This window comes from Oreochromis niloticus, linkage group LG17 (genome assembly GCF_001858045.2).
Source record: "Oreochromis niloticus isolate F11D_XX linkage group LG17, O_niloticus_UMD_NMBU, whole genome shotgun sequence".
Lineage (NCBI taxonomy): Eukaryota > Metazoa > Chordata > Actinopteri > Cichliformes > Cichlidae > Oreochromis > Oreochromis niloticus.
The window spans coordinates 32,210,736-32,236,351 of NC_031981.2; the positions used below are offsets into that span (position 1 = coordinate 32,210,736).

The 25,616-nt window shown below is 39.6% G+C and overlaps 1 protein-coding gene across 1 annotated transcript in view; it reads left to right on the plus strand.

The window, feature by feature from the left end:
• Positions 1–25,616, plus strand: part of gpc5b (glypican 5b) — a 60,755-nt gene that overhangs the window by 12,332 nt on the left and 22,807 nt on the right. Inside the window, exons 4-9 of the mRNA XM_005457135.4 lie at positions 2,232–2,414; positions 3,833–3,996; positions 4,572–4,631; positions 5,136–5,258; positions 15,738–15,858; positions 23,033–23,174. Coding sequence (XP_005457192.1) covers positions 2,232–2,414; positions 3,833–3,996; positions 4,572–4,631; positions 5,136–5,258; positions 15,738–15,858; positions 23,033–23,174 — 793 coding nt within the window. The remainder of the gene's footprint in view (positions 1–2,231; positions 2,415–3,832; positions 3,997–4,571; positions 4,632–5,135; positions 5,259–15,737; positions 15,859–23,032; positions 23,175–25,616) is intronic.

Here is a 25,616-nt window from a genome sequence, read left to right on the forward strand (position 1 = left end):
TACACACCAGTTAGTTAAACTGCAGGAATGCCTTAAAGACAGGATACCAGGATGACCTCTAATTTCCTGCTTCTATATTAAGATAACATTGAGGTCATTGTACTGGGATTTAAAAATGTTAGAACTATTGTATCTAACCAGATGGTTACTCTTTTGTCTTTCAATGTAAAATAAATGCTGTATGTAGGACTGCTTTCTTCCATTTGCGGAATATTTCTCAAATTAGAAACATCCTGTCTCAGAGTGATGCTGAAACAATGGTTCATGCATTTATTATTTTTTAGCTGGCCTACTGTAATTTATTATTATCAAGTTTTTCTAAAAACTCCCTGAAAAGCCTTCAGTTGATCCAAAATGCTGCAGCAAGAGTCCTGACAGGGACTAGAAAGAGAGAGCATATTTCTCCTATACTGGCTTCCCTTCATTGGCTTCCTGTTAAATCCAGAACTAAATTAAAAATCCTGCTCCTCACATACAAGGTCTTGAATAATCAGTTCCCAACTTATCTTAATGACCTTATAGTACCATATCACCCGATTAGAGCACTTTGCTCAGGCACTGCAGGCCTACTTGTTGTTCCTAGAGCATTTAAAAGTAGAATGGGAGGGCGCTGTATAAATAAAATTCAATTGAACTGAAAGGCACTGCCTCCCATTCGTGTTGATTTGACCCACACATCTAGCCATCACAGTTTGGGCCATATAAAGCTAATTCTTTACACCTAACTATTTTTCCTTCTTCAACTTTAAAGACAAAATGTTGAGTTCCCTAATATACTGTATCCCACCCATTAACAGGTACTGTGATGAAGAGATAATCTTATTCACATTTCAGTGGTTATAATTTTCTGGCTGATCAGTGTAATTATTTGATCCCCTGCTGAACTTTTTGTTACTGAAAGTTGGCTCAGTTACAAAGAAATTAACAGCCTCAATTTTTTATGTAGTTGAATTTTAATGGAGAGAGACAGAATATCAGCCAAAATAACCAAAATAATTATAAATCGATTTATCAATTTAAATCGTTATGGAGTGATAAGCAAAACATGACTTAGTACTTGGTGCAGAGAGCCTTTCTTGTATTTAATCAGCAGGTTAGCTGGGTGCTTATTTCTGTGACATGCAAATGAATTGATCATTTATGTAATGTGATTTGTCTGGATTTTTGGTTGACACTCTCTCTCTCCCTGAAAATGAAAGTACCATAAAAATTAGAAACTTTGTTTTTTTAAGTGAGCGAGCTTACAAATTCAACAGGGGATTTTCCCCACTGTACAGTCTATGCTCAAGAGGTTCTGGTACATATATTTTTTAACTGGTTAAAGTCAGGCTAGCTTACACATTTTATGCTAATCTTAGATAATCACCCGATTGCTCTTTGTACTCAGTGAATAAACCCAGCAAGAAAAGTGAGTTTAGTCCTGTTTAGATCAGCTTTAATAAGAAAACATTTTACATATATTGTTGCAGTGACACTCTCATTTGTAATCTCTGCAGAACCTCAAAACCTACTGGACTCCCTTTTGGGTTCAGAGTGTGATTTGAGGAAGACAGTGTTTTAGATGCATGGGAGGCACCAGAGAATTTGTTTCCCGCTGTCAAGGGGCGAGACAGTTACCAAATTCGCACTAATGCAGCCATCTCTCATTCTGCTGAATCATTCAGAGAATTTTACCACCAACAGATCATTCCCACATTACATTTTGACTGACAGATAACAAGAGCATTGCCAAGAGAATTGGCAGTCTCTTCCTTGCTTCTTACTCGTCTGCTTTGAAATTTGCTGGACAGCTGTACCAGCGCCCAGGGGGAATGCTTTATAGCACAAAACTAGAAGATGGCACTGTTCGTCCCAGTTGAGAGTTTCTTGGATGCAAGGAAAGCGTGATTAAAAAAACACAACAACAACTCCGAACATGTTTATCCTCCTCAGTAATGAGAAGGAAAGAAAAACCCACGCAGAGCAAACAGAGAGGCGGAGGAAACAATGTATTTAAAGAGAAATTCAGTTAGTAAGTTAAATTGAATTATATCTAAAAAGCGCAAAATCACCGTGAAACGTTAGACAGAAATCATAGACAACAAAGACAGAAATCCAACAACAAATTCAAATTCATCTTGAGTAAAGACTTAAAGAGAATATATATAGATATGTAGATATGGAAAGAGATGGTCTCCTGTATGTGATCTGCATTTCCTCATTCTTCATTTTTTCTCCTCTCTCTGTTCTAGGTGGGTGTATCTGAGCTGGGTGGCCCCTGGGGGAGTCTGGTGGTATTGCTTCAACGCCTAGCTGCTACTTTAGCAACCAGCAGCAACCACAACAGCATGGAGTTAGCTCTCTTAGCCGTGAGACACCATGTAAATGATGCCATACTGCATGCACAGCTGCATGGGCCACGCATCACAGCCACAGTAAGCAAAAGAGATAATGTGATGGTGGGGATGATGTTTGGTTTGCTTTATACTGGCTACACTTATAATTGTTTAAAATATGACATGTAGTCATGTGGATGCAAATCAACTGAAAAAAAAGGTTTAAATATGTAAAGTGCTTCAAACTAAAAAACAAAGAAGATGAGCATCCTGTCCCTAAACATCGTTACACATATGCCTCAATAATAAAGTCATTTGAATTTTGGACACAGAGGAAGGAAGGCCATGGGTTTCTTTCAGCCTGGCAGTTGGAGCTTCTTAGAAAAGCCTTGTACCTAGATGGGCTAAAAACAGCCTCATTCTCTTTAGAGAATCTGGGGTTCCCTTCAGTCTGTGTGTGTGCGTGAGCATGTATGTGAGTGTGAATACAGATCCAGCGCCAGACAAAGACTGTGGTTGGCGGGACAACCGATACCCAGAATGCAGCTTGGTTCAGAGTGATGAGAAAGTTTCTGTGGCTAATCTGTAGACAAACAGACGACACACAAACACATGCATGCATGCACACACTGTTGGAGGAAGCAATGGAGTAGTCGTCCAACTTTGAGAGAACATTGTGGACTTAGTAGAGTAGATTCCTGAGAGGTAAACAAACATACACAGACATAATTGCACTGCTAATTGTGGCTGATAAGAAAATGCCCCTTCATTAAATATTTGATGAAAGTTCTTCATTCATGTGACACATGACAGTAGTTTAAATGAAATATTGGCTACACTTAATGCTAAGGTTAAGACAACACTAATTTCTGTTCTCTTAGAGAACCTGACAACCAGTGTGAGAAAATTAAACACTTATGGAGGCGTGGGCAATTAATTTTCCCAAGGAACCACATGAGTAGATGGGACAGTCGTGGAAGCTTACACTGTTACATTTATAAGGAAATGAAATTAATATCCACAAACAGTCCCATTTCCTCATGTAGCCCCTTGGGAATATTAATTGCCCATCCCCATTCTATAACTGAATAATAGTTATGAGGCTAATCTTTTGTGTATTTATTGCAATAATAACCAAAAAACTACCAGCTATGAAAGGTATGGGGCACGTGGCATGGCTCCTAATGACATGAGTCAGTGGTCACAGGCCTCAACATCCTTGGTGCAATAAAGAGTTAGTACAGCAGTTAGTCAAATAAGTCAAAGTTTAGCTTCTCCAACTGGTAATGCCAGTTTGACTGAGCATATTGGCAAGTAGTCTAATTCCAGGAAATCTACTGCAAGGAAGAAAAAACTAGCATTGTCTCTCAGTTCATCCAATTACCAATACGAATGAACACATCTGAAACATGACACGTGCTCTAGATAAACGTGCGTTAGAGTTCTAGATAGTCCATGTACATCATTGAGCATTCCTCTGAAAAGCTGCCCAAAGTTATCATCCAGTGTTTCCTCAGGTAGAGAAAGTGTGCGGCAGCCAGGCAGCTGGTCCTGTGATGATGGGCCCACAGTCAACTACCGTGCACACTACAACATCAGCAACCTTGGAGAGGTCGCCTGCGACTTTGCCTCCTTCAGTTGGTCCACCAGTTCATCGGCGACTGCGGCTGCAATCCCGGAGGTGAGTAACATACTGGATCTGCTGATATGCGTTGCTTATTGTTAGAGAAGATGGAAATAGTTGGGGCCTGTAAAGGAGGATGGAGTAGTGTTTTTTTTATTTTTTTGTATTTGTCATTCACGTATTGCAGGGGAAGTATGGGCATAGTATAAGTTTAAGCAGAACAGAAAGCTTAGCCCCCAATCAGCTGAGAGCAGCTCTTACTCAGCTTTTATCCTACACACATGAGGCGTTAGGTTGGCAAATTTCATATGTGACATGTTATTTAAGCTGCTTCAGGCTGCATATTTTGCTGGATACCTCCAAGCCACTTTGTAACTAACTTCAACTCCAATGCCTTCTTTTCACATTGTGTCTTACTTCATAAATGTTCTGACTGTTGTCACTGTTGCCTGCATTCTTTTGAATGTGTTACCATTCCTCTCTCAACCTCAGGCTTCTATATGTCACATATGCCTTGTGCTTTCCACGTATGTGTGTAAAAAGGCGAGGAGGTCCCAGAACGTCTTTTGATTATAATGTTGCTGACGGAAGTCAAGTGAAAAACTGTTTCATTTCTTTGTGTTTGTCACTAGGTCATTCCCTCTTAAAGGTACCAGAGGGGAGAAGAGTGGAAACCTGAAAAAAATATCAAGGTAACTGTTGTATTTATGAACTATTAAATCACCCTAAAATCAAGAAGTCAGAGGACAACCATTCGTCTCTATTGTGTTATCCTAAGTTTTCAGAGTGTTGTTTATCTAGCCTTAGTTGTGTCTGTTGCCATTAAAAGTAGTCATATTCCAACAAATTCATGTGAAATGATTCTTTGTGGCTGTATTACTACAATACACTATCATGGTAAAATCACGTAATTCACGTAATTGTTCCACATAAATAATATGTGGTTTTCCTAAACTTGGAAGTCTAAGAAGATTTAGTAAATGAACCCAAATATCAGATTTTTATTACACAGTCATTATCTGAAGTGAGTCTGTGTGTCTTCGTTTTGTTGCCTTCGGTCTATCAGAAGGGATTTTGCAGCGAATTGGACTTGACAAGTCTAAATTGGGACAAATAAAGGCATATGGTACACCGCCTCTACTCTTATTAACAACAACCCAAGCATTCAGCTGTGCACAACTCTTACTCTTTTTCAGAGAGTTTGAGGGCTCTATCCAGCGGTACCAGTGGTTTTTCACCGAGTTGCCAGAGATGCTTTGTGAAAGTGAGATGGAAGTGGAGCAGCACACATGCTGGAGCGGCCAAGATGTCGTAGAGAGGTTTGTGTGCATTGCGATATCTTTTATTCTGTGACAGATGCTTTTTTACAACTATGATGTACCAAAAAACAGGTAGAATTTGTTTACTTGCTTTCAGGTTACCCTGTAAAATGACCTGAGACACATTACCAGTTAACAATATAATCCTTAGGCTACAGTCCCACACAGTAACACAAATCTCTGTCCTCATCAGGACACATAAGATCTTTCTCTTAATGTTTATACACGTGCCTGCACACAGAGCTAAGTTGAAAACCAGACCAAACAGACTCGAAACCAATCGCCAAAGTGATTCTACTCTAGAAACACGAAAAGGTAGAAATGAAGGCTACAACACTGCAAGTCTGCTCATAACTGCTTATGTTACCTGTTGAAGTTCAGGCTCCGGCCACTGGTCTGGGGTCTGCAGATACTCGCATTTAACATCACTCTGGGTTCTTTGCTAGCTTTGCGTTAGCATGCTGTATGTATATGCTTGCAAAGAGCTGATGTCGTGTTAGCAGTGTAATGCATTTGTGTCTCTCCTTTTGAATTTCACCATTTATTCACCATTTTTACTTTATCAGTGTTGGATAAACCCAGTGACAGCTACCCTCATAGCTAGAGCCTGATTTATTGGCAGGCTGTTATTGTTGGCTGGCATCAGCATTTGTAATGAAAATAAAAATCTAAGAAGAGATGGCAGAAACACCCTTCAGCCATGTTATGAGTGTTGATGTTGTATCTATTAACACTGAATCTGTAACTTTCCTCTTGGCAGTACACATTTGAACGGCACAAAAACAACAAATTGATCTGTGCAGCGTCTGGAAGAGTATAAATTAGTAAATAAATAACTAGACATAACAAATATTAGAGAAAACTGTTGCTTCTGAAAGAAAAAAAATATTGACTAATATATTTAAATATCGGATTTTATCCTATAACTGGCTCTACTCATAGTTTTATATTCAGTTCAGATCTAGTGTGCATACATATATATATGTAAACTACACAAAACATGAATTAACTGATACAAAAATGTACTGAATGTAAGGTCAGAGGTGAGATGAAAAAACAATAGTAGATTCTGATAATGGGACAAATTTATGTTTCTAGATGTTGCCATCACTTGAGCCTGAGTGAGGTATAACTTTGCTGTACTTTGTCAAGCATGGACAATTCAAGGCCAATTTCTTGTTCATTTCTCGCTCCAGCAGCTGAAGTACTGCTCCTGCTGTCCGTACTGTTGCTATTGTTCAGAAGCTACAGCAACCCATGTTGCATTAATACTGAGGGGACAGAGATACTGTACTGGTTTCAGTTTATTCTAGAATTTACTCACCATTCAGTCTAAATTATGTTATCCTCAGTGTTCTATTTCACATGCAATGAGCTGAATTCTATCATTGTTTTTGCTACCTAAACTGACCCTTTTATGCTTCTTACTAGCTCCATGCTTTGTTTTGTTTTTTTAATTCTTTAACTCTATTAGTTATTAATAATTACACTCTATTTATCTTACACTGGAACTTGATGCTGCGTCTCATTTCATCCACTCTCCGAAACAAGACGTTTTAGCTCCTTTCCCTAAAAAGCCAAACTCCTTTTAAGACAGAATTCTTCTGATTTGTTGTCACTGACAAACAGAAGGTTTAAGCAGTAGGTACAGTAGTTGAAGCTGCTATGCTCACAACCACAACAGCATGCCTGAGATGCCCATAATATTTAAATATTGGATTACAGTGGCCTGTCGTGTCACTGTAATGTCATACAGAGCACAGATATTTTTATTTGCAACTTTGGTCATGTTTAAAAAAAGCATCCACATTTGGAGCATAATATCTATTTAAAATGTGTGTGTGTGTGTGTGTGTGTGTGTGTGTGTGTCTTATAGTTGCCAGGGCAGGGGTTGTGAAGGTTAGAGAGTTCGTTTCCAGAGTCTTTCTCATGGTGATTACATTGGCAGCTTAAACTGGTAACAAGACAAATGGACCCACACACGCACACATGTACCAACGCACACACACGCTTAGACAAATGTGCTCCGAGACGCACATTCTTCCACACATACCGAGCAGCAAACATACCAACATGCACCCGGCAATACACACACTCCTCCGGAGCACACTCACTTAGATGTGAGCCCGTTCTATCCGTCTCTGCAGGGAATCTGTTCCTGTGATAGAGAAGGTTTATTTATTAAAGGTCTACCAACCATACGAAACAGGCCGTGTCGCCTTGCAAGGACATCCTACACCAACATGCTCTTTCTTTCTTCACCGTTGATGCTGCTGAAGTCAGTGATGCTCATATTTATCGGCTTTGCTGTTTCTTTTTCACTGAATATTTAAAGAAAACTGGAGCAGGAAACACTTCAAAAGGATAATAACGCTAAAAATTACATTGTTACATGTTGAGAAATCCACAAATTAGCAAGCTATTGGTGGCCTGATGTAACAGACAAAGAAAAATCACGCAAAAGCTGTCAAAAGTCTGCTGTCATTGTAGTCAATCACTGGTGTTGTTTAAGTTTTATGCTGGGGGAGCTTATTGATCTTATTTATTATAATGCCCATGATTTCAGATGCTGAATGAACATATCGAGTAAAATACCTGTCCTTACTCTGTCCTTTCTTTAACATTTTAACCTGTTGGGACATTTCCCACATCTACATTCCTTACCGGTCCATTCCAAACTAGATATCCTTGCATTCCCTCCAATTTTGTGTAAAAGGTCTTGAATTAGATATTAAAAAATCCGCCACCATCATCAGTTAAATGATCGGTTCAACCTGAAGTTTTACTCACTCTCATAACAGGTTTAGAAGAGATGTTGCCCTTGGCCTGTGCTGGAGCGCAGCCAGTCTGTGCCTCTCTGACCTCTTTACATCTTCTTCTCTCATTCATCCATCTATCCATCCACCCATTCTTCCATTAATTCAGCCATCCATTCATCTCTCCATCCTGCTATTCAGACCTCCATTCATCTCCTCCGCCCTCTGACCCACTTCACTTACAAATGTCTGGTGTTGGTGAAAGTGTGTGTGTGTGTGTGTGTGTGTTTGTGCATGTGAGAAAAAGATAAATGATGAGAAAGTCTGAGAGTGGATGATGGAGGAGCAGAGGGCAGATTATAGGCCCCCTTTTTTTCATGGTTACAAGTTGGCATGACAATGAAGATGGTTACACCTCCGTTGTGGGGAGACTAGAGTGGAGCACAAGAGTAGGTGTAGTCTGTTTCCCGGTATCCAAATCCAACTTATTTATATATTGCAGTTAAAATATCTGTTCCTAAGTGCATCTTAAATAACTACTAAAGAAGAAGAAGAAAAACGACATTATTTAGACGATTTTTGGGAATTTTTTTGTTTCAGCAGTGGAAGTCATGTAGCTTCTCCAGCTGTCTCCTAACCTGGTCAGAAGACACAGTCAGGTTTATCAGATGTGGGGCGTGGGGTCTGATCCGCTGAGAATAAATCAGAGAGAATCAGTTTACAAATAGTCTGAAAGTTGGACACAAGTGAGAAAACAGTGCCATCAGTGAAGGCCCGAGGCCAAATTCTTTATAAACTAAGCATACAGGTGACAGGACCCAGCTGGCAGCAGATTATCCTCCAGTGGCTCTGGGCCATCCTACCGGTGCGCCAGTTACAAGTGAGACTCTAGAACAACTAGAGTTGAATAACCTATGCATTCAAAAAGAGCTGTATTCAGAATAGTGATCTAAACCGATTTTTTAAACTTTTATTTTCATATTTCAATAGCATTTATGGCGTTCCACAGTCATAATCAAGTCTCACAAGTATTTTCACAAGTTTTGCCAGATTCAACTCAGGACAGGGCTGAATCACTGTCATTTAGGTCCACTTACTGAATGCATTTCATGGCGAATGTTTTAAATTGTCACAGGTGGAAAAGCACAAACTCCTTTTGACACAGAGTTTGTTAATGCTGGCTCGCACTGCATTCACACACTCCCCAAATAGTCTGAGGTTGGAAATGCGCTCCCTCAACTTTGTGTTGGTCATTGTCACTTTAAGTGAAAGACAACCCACAGTTAATAGCATACTCCACAATAAAAGTTTGCAGTGCAGTGTTTGCACGTGTGCAGTACAAGCAAATGTATTTCTTTCACTCAGGCCTAATTATCTAGAATGAGTAGAAACATCTCTGTGGGCACATGTGTGATGAATGTGGACCTTCTGATTGCAGTTAGATCTGTAATGGCTGATTGCCTCCAGAAGAGGGAAGCAACATATCACCATCTTTAGTGACCACACATTAACTCTGTTCTTTTCACTAAAGACCTACCACACCCGGTCTATTTATGCGTCGTGTTTTTGTGTGTGTGTGTTCAAATGTCCACCTCTAATTTCCATCACCCCTTAATGTTTTATGTAACAGTCCAAGACAGAAATGTCCTGAACCCTGAGGTAGAAAGTAGAGAACTGCTTTTTTTTTCAGACCAGTCTAAACCACACTGTACTTTCATCTGGCACCAGAAATACAGGTGTGGGTACAGTGTGTTACTTTGTGTAGCCTATGTATGCATGTTATAGGTGTGTGTGTGTGGAGTGGGGTTGAATGGGCTAATTAAATGTCTCCACAGGAATGCAGCTAGATTTACAACTGAGGTTGCGACGCCTATAATTGCACTCCTCCCTCAGATCAGATCACCATTTCAGGTATTATAATTTTGTGTGTGCGTGCGTATGTGTGTGTTTGTGTGTGTGTGATCCTTTAACGCTGCAGGGAGGCACCTTAAGAAATGAGCGCTATGCGTGTCACTGTTAGCAACCTCACAGTAACTAAGGGCAGCGGCAGAGGAGCGTTGTCATCGTGCTGCTGGTGATTTATGTGTGTCGTTCTCCAGATCTCATTAAGTGTCACTCACAGTCACACCTCTATGTGTTGTCTACACGCCACAGTTCCTGCAATACTATCATCAGGCGCCAAATAAGCAGCGCAGCCGGGACATCTGTAATCTGGGCCAATAGCAATGACAGCTTCCAATACATTCAGCAGGACAGCTGGTATTAGACATGAGAAAATGTTTCAGATGTGCAGATGCTGTGGACACTTTCATCTCCAGTTGAAAAGGATGTGTATGATTGCCAGATGGTAAATCTTTGCTGTGATTTCAGTAACCTTTGCACAGAAGACTCTTGTTTCTCAGTCGCATGTGTAATCTCCTCAGCAAAACAGGGAAAGATGCAGTACGGTCAACAAAAATGAGTCTTTAAAGGTAGAATAGGTCATTTTTATTGTTATTTTATAGGAAATTCTTGTACTAATAAAGGTATTGATTTGTGTGTAAATATATCTTCCAACAAACTGATGGATTCTCATAAGTGTAGAAATACACTGGAGTGGACACTGGTTTGCGGAGGCCGCCATGTTCATTCGTCATCCTGAAAACAGTGGCCTAGATGGACATTCAGCCTTTCTCATTATGTGTTTCTCCTCCTTCTCCTCCCTCGTTTCCACCTCATCTTCTGCTTCTTCACCCCAAGCCTCATCTCCTGAACTATAGTCAGGCCTCAAACAGTTTCACTACATTCTCACATTGTATCGTCACAGTCCATATAATGTTAGATCGACTTCAGCGTGGCTAACACCAGCTAACAACGGCAAACACAGCAGTGCTTAGTGGCAGAGGGGTTCAGGATATCCTCAACAGCTGACCCCAGTATCACAATCATCAGACAAAGTTGAGCTTCACTGACTCATCAACTCATACTGAAGCTTCAAGGTTCAAACCCCAGTGCGTTGAGAGATGCTCTTTTGCATACCTTGATTGTCATGATGGGTTATTTGAGCTGCTGTTGCCTTCCTGTTAGCTCAAAGCAGTATCAAAATATTTTGTTTTTTATCAAGAAACTGCGGCGCATTGTATATTTTTTCATCTTCAGACGATGCTCTGTAAACCCCTGAGATGGTTATGTGGGAAAATTCCAGTAGATCAGCAGTTTCTAAAATACTCAAATCAGCCTGTCTGCAACCAACAATCATGCCATGTCCAAATCCCTCTTCTTCCCCATTTATTTGCTTAGTTTGAACTTCAGTAAGTCGCATTAACCATGTTTATATGTCTAAATACACTGAACGTTTGTGTTAACTAGCAGTTTAACAGGTGTACCTAATAAAGTGGTCAGTGAGAGCATATTTTTGTGTGTTTGGCTTTTTGCAGGCTGTAGTAATTTTACTAAAAGCTATGCATATAAACACGGCAAAATCCACCCCGGTCTCAGTGTCCACATAGAGATCTATTACATTTATTTGCATATTAATATGGAGAAGGTCACAGAATGTAAAACCTCTAATATCTGACTCTCTGAGAAATTTACATTTAAATATCCAATAGAATCACTCATCTGCAACAAAAGTATGTCTGTCTACACAGAAACACTTCTTCTGTGACTTGGAGGAAAAGTACTGTTGTTCATTATCTGGATACAATTTACAGACATGTAAATCTTTTCATCCCCTGGAGGAAACGCCTGTCTTATAGTTAGTGTACTCGTCTAATGCACTGATACCTAATAATGTTCATATCCGCGCCTGCTTGGTCCTTTTGTGCTTGTTCCATTTGTATAAATTTACTTGTTTTTTGTGGTGGTAAAAGAACAAGTATAGATTCAGTCAGCCTTGTATAAATAAAGGTCAAATCAGCTGCCTGTCAGCCTTGGCTGCATTGTTTCAAATGATGTCAGGTATGTTCCCAGCTTAGATCAAGATAAAGGAAACATGAAATATGCCAGCAGTATGTGTGACGTGTTGACACTAACAAATTCACTGGATGTGCGCTGTTGACACTGATCCCTAAACTCTTTGCTGGAGTCTGTGGAATCTTGGGATTTTCCCCTTAGGGGAAGGTCTGTGGTTTTTAATTGAGCTTTTATTTCTTGTTTGGCTTTCTTGTTCATCACCCTTTTTCATTACTGCCTTTTGCTTCTTGCTCTTTCATGCTGTTTTTTGCTGCCTTTGATTTTGTTGCCTTTTATCACACATCTTCATGTAGATGTACGTCAATATCCTGTTCATATTACATGTAGTCCATTATCTTGTTTTTATTACTTCATTCTGTTGTGGGCACAGTACATGTGCTCTCATATCCTGTTTGTGTTAGCAACACACTCTCATACCAGTCATGCAGCTAAAAAACTACAGAATCTAATTCTTTGAATGTACAGAGGATTAGGCAGCATGCATCTTATGATCTCTTGCTGTTCATTGGCAATCAATGTTCCCAGTTCCCATGGTGACGGTGTTTGAAATGTTTCTTTTGTTTATGTAGCAATACAGAAAAAGATATGGTCCGTATCATGTGGTGAGATTAATGGATAAGCCACCTAATTTAGGTATAACCCAAACTGTCTTCATTTATAAAGCTTGACCATTTTGTTTTATCCTGCAGAGATCATCGGATTTGGGAACATTTTTCATTAAATGTACAGTCAGTTGAGTTCATTTTGTAGACAAAAATAATATTGCACTCATTAATTTTAATTAATTAATTATGTCCTCCGACAAACAGATACATTCTCAAATTACACAGGAGTAGGCGCCAATTTGTAGAAGCTGCCATGTTTCCCTAGTACCTTAAACACAGTGGTCAAGATTGACAACATCATTCTGCCTAATGGCATTTTATGTATGTGGCTAGAGAGCAGCATACATAGTAGAAGAAAAGGGGTGTTTGTACGTCGTGGAAGCAAATTTTAATTTGTGCCTGCACTTTCAGACTGGAGATATGAAGCATCATAGCTATATTTTACCATCTGATTATGGGTCTCTTTTCACTAAAGAAATGAAAACACGGAAGAAAGCAACAGCATGACTGGCATTTGAATATAATCTCATCCTCTTCCTTCTCACCTCAAGCCTCGTCTCCTTAACTGAAGTCAGAGCTCTAAAATATGAAGTTTGCATAAACATGCTCATTTATTCCCAGTATTGTTGCAGATTAGATATGCGACAATCTGCTTCCAGACAGCTAACAACAAGCCGGCTAAATGAAAGCAATGGCTGGTTAGCTAACACTATGCTAGCTAATGTTAGACTCGAGTGTCCTAAAAAGAGCACGTTTCATCTGATAAACAGTTTGATTGTCTTGCATTTTATCAGACTTTATTCACTAAGTGTTTGAGTGTAGCAACATTAGATACAATAAACAGAAAGTTTCCCTAACACCTGCTAGCAGCTAACAGTGGCAAAAACAACAAAAGTTCAGGATATCCTAAGCAGCTCAAATTAGTAACTGGTATCTGACTCTTTATGCAAAGTTTTACAGCTGCCTCCAGAGTAAATAGACATGGGCAGTATTGACAGCTGAGGACTGACAGAAAACAGAACTGCAATCTGCAATCTACTGACATCTAGTGGTGAGATTTTACATGCTGTACCATCATTGCAGCAGTAGTCATGCACAAACTGCGTAAGGCCAATTAGCTAAGATTCTGTTGCAATATTTCCATCAGCGATTAATTAAGTGCAACACATGTCTTTAACAACACATAAGCATGAGAAAGAAAGACTCAATAATATGGAAAGTTTACAAGTGCAGAGCCACGAAGCAGTTAACAAGAGCCGCACATGAAAAAATAAGTCCCTCTGATATATTTACTAAATGCTGCACATTTTTCTTTTCCTGTAGCAACTGTGCTTACTTTTACAGTGCTGTTTTCCCCCTGAAACATTTATAATGCAGCCTATGAAACATAAAAGCAAAACCTGTAATAACATTTTTTTAACCATACCAGTTTAAAGCTAATGAAAACGTTAGCAGTATAATATTTAATTCATTCTCTTTGCTTCGGTTTCTATTGATGCTGTATTCTTTTCCCCTACTGGATCACAGGAAGTTTGCCTCTCCGTTGACCTGATTTTCCCGTGGGGATCTGTAGTCTCACGCTTTATTAGTAAAGCATGCAGTTTGATCTTTTGATGTGATTGGCTGCCTATTTAATGTGAACTTGCATGAAGATGGTTTGGAACGTCTTCTCTCACAGAGACAGCTGATAAGCATTTTTGTGACATCAGTTACTGTAGCTAGATCAGGTCAGGTGTAATGAATCCAGGCACAGATTTAGAACTCGCTTAGTAAGGCCTCAGGACACGAACGCTTACGAGCATCAAAACCTGATCTGTGTGAGAACACAACAACAATCTGAGAAACTTAATTAAAGGCTTTATACACTGTGTTAAGTTTCACATGGGATCTTATCCCAGACCAGCAGAGTAAGCATGGCTCCAGAAGAAGAGGTCTTCACCACCGCACCATCTCTTGGACTCACTCAAATCAATTCAGATTCATCCACCATGTCTCTGCTCCTTGGTTCCCACAATCCTGTTCCCTCGTTGCCATAGCCAGAGTGTGTTTGTGCTTTTGAGGGTGTGGACTCGGTGGTTACTGAGTTGGTGGTTGATTGTATTAGCTAGCAAAGCTGGTTTGGAACATGGAAAAATGTGACTCATGAACTTTTGTTTCTTCTTTTTTGCTCTTCTCCCACTTCATCTTCCTTTTGATCCACCCACCAGACAAAATGATGTGATCCTTGCTTACAGCCTGTTATAGAAAAAAGCTATCAGTACGCAAGATGATCAAAGATGGCACTCGTTGCATGGAATAAATTGTATTACTAAATTTACTTTGACTGCATCATTTAAAAACATGCAGAGTTACTCAACTCTAAAGTAAAGTAATATCCTTTCAAATTATTTTAACATTTGATTTGTGTGCCCTAATTCAGCGCTTCTATAGCAGGTACCTCTGTAATATATAGACATGTATATGTATGATGCATATATATATATATATACAATTATGCAAGAACTAAAATATCTTAAACATATATTAAATTATACAAAAAACATCTTTGTAAATTGAATTTAAGTTTGCTGGTGTGGGAAAATGTGATTTCTAAAGATGAATCATTTTACAACCTTGCTGAAAACCACTAATAGCAATTACTGTAAGCAGTCCATCTGTTTTCAATGAAATATCCCTGGGAAAAAAGTAATGAAATAAGATTAGTCTGCATAAAGATGAGCTCATATCACAAGTTAGTCCATTACCGTGGAGTAAATGGTGACTCTTCTTTTTGCAAAGGGTATGTATGTGTCTGTGTACTTGTAATACTTGTCTTTACTGTTGTTGGTAGCTGCTTACTGTCAGAGCTGCAAAAGACAGTTTATTAACATATAAGTTCAAAACTTGGTTTAATGTGAAAGCTGGGGTTAGATTTGGATTATCGGCAAGTAGTGATTATGGAGGGGTCAGGATAAGACTCCACAAAACCAGTGTGAGTAAATGTAATATCCTCTGAAGTAATGGAAATGTGACCGTGTGCATGTGTGTCTATGAATCCAGTACACTCTGACCAAACACACGAGTATAGTGAATGGAGAGAACTGGGACAGGAGAACAACACTCACACACAGACAAACTGGGACAGGAAGTACTGCATATCTTTCTCATGTTCTGCCTTTCTGTAGTTATGCAGGTCGTGTGGTTGGCAACACTTTAAAAGCCCAGAGGGAGAATCCCGAGCTGACTGTGCGCAATACGGATCCTGTCCTGAAGGGCGCAAAACAGAGGCTGGAACAGCTAACACAGGTAAATGCTCGCACCCAGTGTTCTCCCAATTTGTTACTCCCAAGAGGGCCTGTTGGGAGGCTCCCAACAGAGGCTGTCTTATAAAGTGTTACACAAATTCTTATGTTAAGATGGATGATACTGAGATTTTTCCCACCCTAACAACAACTGTTGTCCAAACTGTCTTGTAGTTATAGAATAAGCTATAGTCCCAATGTTGATATATTATCAGTTGGTGGCCTTTTTTCTAGAACTGCACTCAATATTCACTCTGAAATATGCAATCGAGAGAGAAGAAACCTTGGATTTGGTGGCTTTCCTTCATCTTTTAAGGACACTATGATGAAACAAACTTTCATATTTTGAAAGAATTTTTTGAAGTATGAAAGTATTTGCTTTAGGAAAAAAAATGGTTTTCTTGTTTTCTTGGATGATTTCACATCTACTGAACATTAATATACCCTGTACTAACCTTGGCAGTGACACCCTATGGTTGCCATTCTGTGAGAGTGATGATGATTATGGCTCCAGTTTTTTTTTTTCCAGTTTGTGTGTGTGTTGCGGAGGTGGAGGGGTGCCCTTAAGTTCATCTGGCCTTCAATTATGCGCTACCACCTTCTGTGTGAAGTGCTGCTTAATCCAATAAAGTTAAATGTCAGCACTTGAAACACAGGTAGATAATAACACTCAATAATAAATTAATTAATTCAACAATGAAACTGGAATTAATGCAGTACTTTCAAGGCTGTACTCAGTATGGTAATATGGAGATACGATTTGTGTGAATGATTCATAAAATCGTATGATTCCCTAGAATAATATATGAAATGTATTCATTATCATGATTCATTATTATTTGTGTGGACGATGTGGCTTTGGACCCTTCTGGATTGAGGGAGACAGGCTGATACATCATAGTACTCTTACTGGCAACATAATGTGGTTTGCTGGTCATTCATTCATCAATTCAAATCAGTTCTATTCATATAGCGCCAAATAGTTGCCTCACTGTGCTTTATAATGTAAGTTAAAAACCCTACAGTAGTAGAGGAAAAAACAAACAATCAGAAAACCCTTTATGAGCAAGATCTTGGTACAGTGGGAAGGAAAAACTCCCTTTTAACAGGAAGAAAGAAGTAGAAGCAAGAACTGTAACAACCTAATCTTTTGTTCTTTAGATCTAGAGTAAATCTAAAAAAGGGTATAGAGACGCACTTTAATAAAGTAAAATAAAAACAGGGCTATGTAATATAACGAAACTGTAAGGTTAGGGTTTTTTTTAACTTAGTAAATGTTACTATGACAGGTGGAAACAGCTGATTTCTTTAAATTTGTGAATCTATTTTTAGTGGTGAGTTTTGTCCAGCAGCAACAATTTGGACTCAAAATAAACAGTATCCATCCTCACAGGTGTCACGTTGTTTTAAATTCTTAGTTAAGAAACTTTTGTTGTGTTTGTTCAACTTTATTGTTTAGTCTAGTTGAATCTGAGTTTTGCAATCCTGCGCTTTGGTTTAACTCTTGAGTTTTCTTAATGGCAGCTTTTAGTTCCCCTGCTGTCACCCTGTTTGTTCCTCCTTCTCTCTCATTTCTCTGTTGATGTCATCGTCACCCTTTGTTCACTAGCTTGACATCGTGCTAAGTGTTAGTATTAGTTCTCTCACTTATTTCCTATTTTTCTTTGAGTGTTGGTTTTCCTTCATGAATAGTTCGCTTTACTTCCTGCTTTGCCTGTGTTGATAATCTGTACCCGTCTCTCATTTCCTCTCCTCTCTCTAACCCTAAATTAGCCTTCTGTGCTCACCTGTGTACCTTCATGCTCTTTAGATCACAGTCCTGATTGGACTTCATGTTCTTTGGATTACAATTTTTATTGGATTATTTGTATTTTTCTTTGATCAGTCACAATAAAGGCTCACATTTTGTTTAGTATTCAGTCTGCACTTCCCTGTAGTGTCCTCCCCTCTACAATCCACACACCACTGGGACACAGTAATGACTGGACATGTCACCCCGCCCAGCAGTGTGGCCCATTGATTTGTTTTTAATCATTTTTAAATGAAGCCGGTTATCCAGTGGTGGTTGCTCAAGTTAAATATGGCCCCAGGTTCAAATAATGAGATTACACAGTTACTTCTTCTTGTAGGTGTTTACAGACAGCACATGTGGACCACAGAGATTATGAAGTTTGTTTGTGTTTTTAGATGGTGTGGAGGCTATTGAAAACAACATAAAATTGGTTTTATCCTGTCAGTAACACACATCTATAAAAGATATTACAGAAACTAAACAGTACCCCCTAGAACTGTCATAAAAACAGAAGTTATGCCTTCCTAGCAACAGCCACTCCTTTTAAAGAAAGCCTGTTAACCTCTGGTTTATGTAATGTTGGTGAGGGTTAAGGAAAATTAAACGGATGGGATATGCTAAGGCCTAGTTTTCTTTTCTTTCCTTTTTTTTTGCTGTTTTGCTGTTCTGTGCTCTGTCTAATTTCACTGGTGACTCCATTAATCACGCTGCATTTACATGGAGAAAATGCCAAGTCAGCATCGCCCCGTACTCCCCCCCCCACACACACACACGTACACAAACATGCACTACACATGCACCATGTATTCATTTATGGATGTGAGTTCCTTCTTATGCTCATTAATGCAGTCTAACTTGTATACTCTTGGTCATCTGTGATTTAAAGACTATTCGAGCTTTCTGCCGATCTTCAGATGTAATTCAGACGAACACGCGGTTAGATCAATGTGTTTGGATACGCGGCCTCTGGATCGATCATAGTAATGCTATACAGGTCACGACATGAGCCGAAGGGAAAGGTCTGATATTTTCCATTCTGAGGTGCGGTGTGGTCTTTCCATCTTTCTGATAAATTGAGAGGATGCAAGCCTGTGCACACATACAAACAAACTAAGTGTAATTTGAACCCGTTGAGAGTCACCTTTGGAAACCCACATCCTGGGCTTTGTTTCTTTGAAGCTAGGCGCTCCGGTGGCTTCTCTGTGGGTGAAGCCGTTCATCTGAGGCACAGCCGTTAATGCACACCATTTATTAATTATTATTCATGCCTGTCATGTGTGCCATTTACACACTCTGACCACAAGGATGAGAGCAGGAGGAAAATATGAGACAGGACACAGAAGCGTCCCTGGAATTTTAATCATTTCTCCGACCGGGTTTTGAAGGTCTGTCTTTCTTTATGCGTTTTCTTTGGTGTCTCCTTATCTGTCACTGTCCCAATTTGTATTGCGTGCTAAGCAGACCTTTGGTGCAGTAGCTTCTTTTTCACATAAGCGTTGCTGTCTAATGGGATTTTATTAGCACAACCACTTGTTTATACTCACAATTAAAACTTGTAGGTACATGCACAGCCAGTCAAGATGACATGAATCAACCCTTTGTGTTAAAAAGGGGAAGGGCTCTCATCTTTTGATTACATGGCAGCTGAAGATGGGCAAGGAAGGACTTCTTCTCTTGTAAACTGGTCATTTGTCAGCATGTGATGGGATCATTTACACCCAGTAAGAGCTTTAAATTATACCAATTTTATTGTGGAGACTAGACTTTGTGTCTCAACGCAACAATCTTGTAAACCGTAGTTTCACTTTCCCATATTTAGCTGACAGGAGTGTCTTCTGCTGCTGTTCTGTTTAAAGGTTTGACGTGTTGTGCGTTGAGAGCTGCTCTTCTGCATAGATTGGTTGTAATGAGTGGTTATTTGCTTTGCTGTTGCCTTCAGTTCAAAGGAGTCTGCCCATTCTCCTCTGACCTCTGGCATCAACAAGGCATTTTCTCCCAGAGAACTGCTGCTCACTGGATATTTTCTCATTTTAAAGACCATTTTAATCCCAGCAAATCAACAGTTTCTGAAAAACTCCAATCAGCCTGGCACCAACAACGATGCCACCTTTAAAGTCACTTAAATCACCCTTCTTCCTTGCTCACTTTGAACTTAGCAGGCCATCTTGTGTATTATTAAGAACAAAGCAAATATATATTTGCAGTATACAATAGTTCATCACCTCAGCCACTACCAGTTTAAGTTTGTCTCCAGTCATTAATTACACTGGACAGACCATTCTGGAGTTACCACACTTGAATAATTTTATTTGTTGGCTCTGCTGGTTTCACAGAGGAGTTTCAGTGCCACATGGCCCAAATCCTGTTTAAATTTCAGACTTTCCACATGACTAAGAAAACAGTCCTGGTGGAAACAGTGCTGTAATGTATTTTTGTCCTCCCTCAGCACTCATTTGCAGTCCAATGACATGATGGTGAATCACCGTACAGAGCCTAGTCTGTCTCTGTGTCCCCTCGGACATGCTGTCATATAATAACCTTGCTTCCCCTCTGTTCCATGGCTGCTACACACCTACTCTATGGTGGAGGCCAGATGTCCCTCCGTTTGCAGCCCACATTCTTTTGCCCCACAAGGAAACTCCACAGGGACTAACAAGCACCCTTGCTTGTTAATCACATAAAGTGATCGATGATGCCTCCTTATTTTAAACATTTTTCCTTGATCCATACACAAGCATAGGTGCACTGTTTTCATTGTTATACTTATATAGTATGCTTTTTGCCTACTTAATATCTTCCCATTGTGAATCAAAACAGACACCTTATGCTTATGTGCTAAAGGGATTATATTTGGTAGGCAGAGTTAAGTCATCTTTAAATACGAGAGAGTCAAACAGATTTTGGCTGTGTATAAACAAGCAGCTGAGACAGGGAAAATCAGTTACAGCTCTCACTCTGCAGGATAACAAAGTTTAAAATGATCATAAAATTTCAGACAACTGACGGTCCATTTAGTTGTTCAGACAGATTTCAGTGTAGTGCAACAATATAAATCATAAGTCTGTTTTGATAGCACCCGATAGCAACAACAGTCGCCTCAAGGAGCTTTACATTGTAGCATAAAGACTCTACAATAATACAAAGAAAACCCCAACAATCAAAGAACCCCCTGTTAGCAAGCACTTGGTGACAGTGGGAAGGAAAAACTCCCTCCGGAAGAAGCTGGCTCGGGAAGAAGCAGACTTCTGCTGTGATTGGTTGGTGGTGAGGGAGACAGGATAAACGGAACAGACAGAAATTAATAATAACTGAATTATTTAAACACTTTGAATATAAACACATAGTGAGTAAAAAAAAGGTGAGTGAAGGAGAAATGCTTAATGCACCATGGGAAGCCCCCAGCAGTATTGGCCTATTGCAGTGTAACTAAGGGAGGATTCAAGTTCACCTGACCCAGCCTTAACTATAGGCTTTATCAAAAAGGAAGGTTTTAAGACCAGTCTTAAAAGTGAGGAGAGGGTCTGCCTCCAATCCTAACTGGGAGCTGGTTCCAGTTTGGAGAGGGGCCTGAAAGCTGAAGACTCTTCTTCTCATTTTACTTTTAACAACCCTAGCAACCACAAGTAACATGATGAACTCTCTCCTCTTCACCGCTTGGAGGTGTGGTATGGATATGGTCCTGAAGCTTGAGTGCTCTACCAGAGGTTCTGCACAGTATCTTAGCTGGTGCTTGGACTGTGCTCTTCTGGACCAATTCTGCTGATGTTGTGCTTATAATCTGCTGGAGCCACTCGTCTAGTTTTGGCCCCTGGTACTTCTCTGTTTTCTTGTGCTCCTTCTTCCGGATGTAGCTGCCTGCTGAGATTGCCATATATATCACAACTGTGGTCTTCTGTTCCTTGTCAACCACCACAATGTCTAGTTGGTTGGCCAGCAGCATTAGCCATCTTAGCAGCTGGATATTGTAGTGGCAACACTACAACACTACTGGCTTTGGAACAGTTGGTCAGGGAATCAAATCAAGTAAAGGTCTCAAAGCCAGGACCACCATGCTACCTAATCAGTTCCAGCTAAGGACAGAAATAAGTCAAAGGGAAAAAGATTTATTTTACTGGCATTTTATTTTTCACTAAGGGACCATATATACATTTATATAATGTCGTCTTATGTATTTTTCCTTGATAAAACTGGTGTATGTTTGCCTTATCTCTCTCCTTAGCTGGACCCTATCTATATGACCCACCTTGGCTCATTTATCAAACTGTGAACCAATTACATGATCCTGTCATAGTGCATGGGTGAAAACTGTATGACTTTCAATTTGATGACTTGTATGTTTTATTTTTTCTTTTGTTTTAACAAAATGTGAACTGTTGTTTATAAATCTGGTAATCATATTTTACTTTACTTTATTCATATAGCACTCTTTACAGGGTAACAACCCCAAATGCTTCACAATAATATAAAACAGATATACATAAAACAGCACAATCGAACATACAGCACAAATCTAGTTAAAAACCAATCTAAATAAATGAGTCTTAAGCTCCCGTTAAAAAGAATAAATGCAATCAAGGCAACAAAATGATGAAGGCAAAGCATTCCACAACCTGGGGCCCACTGCTCTCAAAGATCTATCTCCTCTTAAAATGTGTTCGTGGGACACATTTTAAGACCAAAGGAGATAGATCTTACCACCACTGAAGCTAAATCTTCAGTGGTGGTATTGTACTTAAAAAGTAATCTGATTGCAAGTAGGGGTTTTTTGTTTGGTTGGTTTTTTTTTAGAGGCATGAAGCTTTTATCTGGCATCACAATTATCCCACGGCATCTGCACTGATGTAAATAAGCAGTGGAGAGTGGGATTCTTGTTGTCATACCTTGACCTGAATAAAGTTTTCATGTGAACTTTGACCTGTGTTTTTGTTACATGTTCCTGGTTTTCTAGTCTTCTTTCAATGTGTGTTTATACATATAGGTCATTCCATTAAAAAAAAATCAGTCACCGCCTTCCATGTGACCCCCTGAAAACTGGATTATTCTTGATTATAGTATACATTACAAACTGCTACCCCTCAATTCTTCAGACTTTGCTTCCAAGGAAGGTTTTTCAAAGGCTTTCTTGTATCATTAGGTACTTTGTTACTAGCAGCCTGTCACAAAACACATAATTTGTTCCAATTTCTTTAGTTTAAGTTATGAAAAAAAACAACATAGTTTGAGAGACATAAAAAATGTTTTTCTGCCAGCAAAGTGATCAAATAAAATCAGTTCTCACAGTACACAACAAAGTTTTAATCAATCCAAATTCATTCAAGTGTCTTGCAAATGTATGTGTAATATCTATGGACATATGTGTGTCTGTATGTGTGTGCGCTTCATTTAGGAGCTATTAGTGGAGCTGGGCTGGGCCAGCAAAGTGAGAGGAAGGGTTGAGGAAGAGGAGGGAGGGAGCGCCCACACGGAGGGAGGCAGCGGAGACGACTGTGATGATGAAGATGGCTGTGAAGCATCTGGTGAAGAGAGCGGTGAGTCACACACAAACACACAGGCGAGCGCGCAGAAAGAGAGGAACAAACATTAGCAAACATACACCCACACATATACGCAAATGAGTTGGTGCACACTTGCAATCTTGTCTTTTGCCTCTGTAAATCTAGGGTTTCCGGCACACATGCTTGCACACACGCACGCACGCATGCACACACGCACACACAAATGATAAATAAAAGACAATGTGCTCATGGTTCATTGGTATTAGTATGGTAGAGATTTAAAATGCTGCAGCCTCCACATATCGTGTGCCAGCCGGGAAATGCCCAGAGGGAGGGATAGTACTGAGAGATGGATTCAGCTGTCCTCCCTCCTCTCTTGCTCTTTTTGCTCTTCTCTCACTTTTTCCATCTCACTTTCTGCTGGTCTCTGCAGTTTACTTGCTCATCTGCCGTGATAAAGGATGCACTAACAACCGGGTCACGCCAAAAACAGAAATGGGGGGGGGGGGGAAAGAAATGTAATTTTCATCATTTATCTCTTGACTTATTCATCGTGCATATGCTTATACATAATACATGGGTGTCACAGGGAGAACTGGGACCCATAGGAACATTGAGACAATTCCACAGAGTGGGTGAAGTTCAAATTTACTTTCATTTTAATTGCTAATTTCAGAAAGGATGCTCTGGGTTGAGGGTACTGGCCAAATGTAATGTTTTCTGTCCTTGGCCTGAAAAACATCTAAAGGCCCTGTGTTTCTCATAGCATGAAATGTGTTGACGAGTAAAGAGAAGATTCAGCTAAAAAACTGGGTCCATTGCTCTTAGTAGAGTTAAAGAAAAAGGAAGTGGTGCTCAGAAAAATATGGCTTTGGGCTGCTTGACAACTAGATGTGGACGTTGTTGATCTAATAAAGCAACAATCATAGCAAAAAGGTTAATTAAAAGTCATTTAATATGCTCTAGAGATAACAGGGAATACTGTGATGTGTGTCAGCTGAGAGAAAATCTTAGAATGACTGGTGGACATACAATATCAAAGCTTTTCACAGGATTTTAGAAAGGTTTTAGAGATCCTTTCTGAGCCATTATGTCTTTCTTAGCGGCTTAATACCACCTGAACAGCTGTGGCTCAGGTGGTAGAGCATGGGTCATCTACCGATCGATTGAGCCCTGACTTCTCCAGTCTCTGTGCAGAAGTATCCTGGGACAAGATGCTGAACCCCAATTCATCCACAACAGTGTGTATCTGTAAATGTTAGAACACGTATAGATAAAAGTGATGTGAATGGGTGAATGACACTTGCAGTAGAAAATGCTGTGAGAGCTCAACCGAATACCGAGGTGCTATAAAAGTAACAGTCCATTTATCAAAATGGGGAAAACTGTAAACACCAAATCTAAAAATCTAAAAAATGTCATCAGCCTTCGAAAAAACCCCACTGCACATATCTTAATGTACTAAACTTAGTTAAGTATAGACTGGACATCTCTTCTTTCTGGTAACAAAGTTTATTCAGTCTCTTTTAAGTAAAAGTTTAATTAAAAGATTTGAAATCTCTTTTTTAAATGTGGCCTGGCCATGGGTTGTTTCAAACAACACGTGCACACTACAAACAAGTAAACAGTTCTTATGCAATAACAGATGAAATTAAAAACAAGTAAAATTGCAAAACACGTTTAGTGCAAAGTTAAGAGCAGTCACGCTGACTTAGAGTACTACTGTCTTTGTCCTTTAAAATTGACCTAAATTTCCGCAGAGTAACCTGCAACGTGTTATAACACCTAACATCACTGACAAGAGTAAGAAGTGGTCTCTTTGGCAACTTCACTGAATCATCGTGTTTGAAAAGCACTTGTAGCTAAATCCCTGTATAAAGGTGGGAAGTTCAACCACTAGAGTAAAAATATGAATTCCTGTGAGCGTTAAGTTACTCCTTATAATAATGAGAAGGTAAATAACACTGCAAAGGATGGAGGACACGAAGCTGACATCCTAAATGGGATTCATCTGCTATGCATATGACCTTTTTTTCCTTTCCAAGAAAGACAGACACATTAATAGCCATCTTCCATGTACATTTTCCAAAGCCACTACTGAAGTGTTTTTATGTAGAAAACAAAAAGCAGCTGGATTGAATTCACTTGCTAAGTGATAATGTAAAGACACCATCGCTGTTTCTAAGGCTCTTGCCATTTCTGTGTGCCCTTGTTCTTTGAATAGAGATGAGCCTTAGCAAACTATTCAGTTGTACACTTGTAACTGTATCAGTACTATTTATTCATAGCCGGCCTTCAAGCTAAGGCATGCTCCACTGAGTATCCAGGATGCTGTGAGCCTCTCAGCAGTATTTTAATGCTTTAGAAACGCACCACGTTTTGTTTTTGTTTTTTTGTTTAATCTCTTTTGTCGCCCCATGGGGACTCAGATTGTGTACCTCACTGAACAACACTGAACATGCACGTTTATTGAGA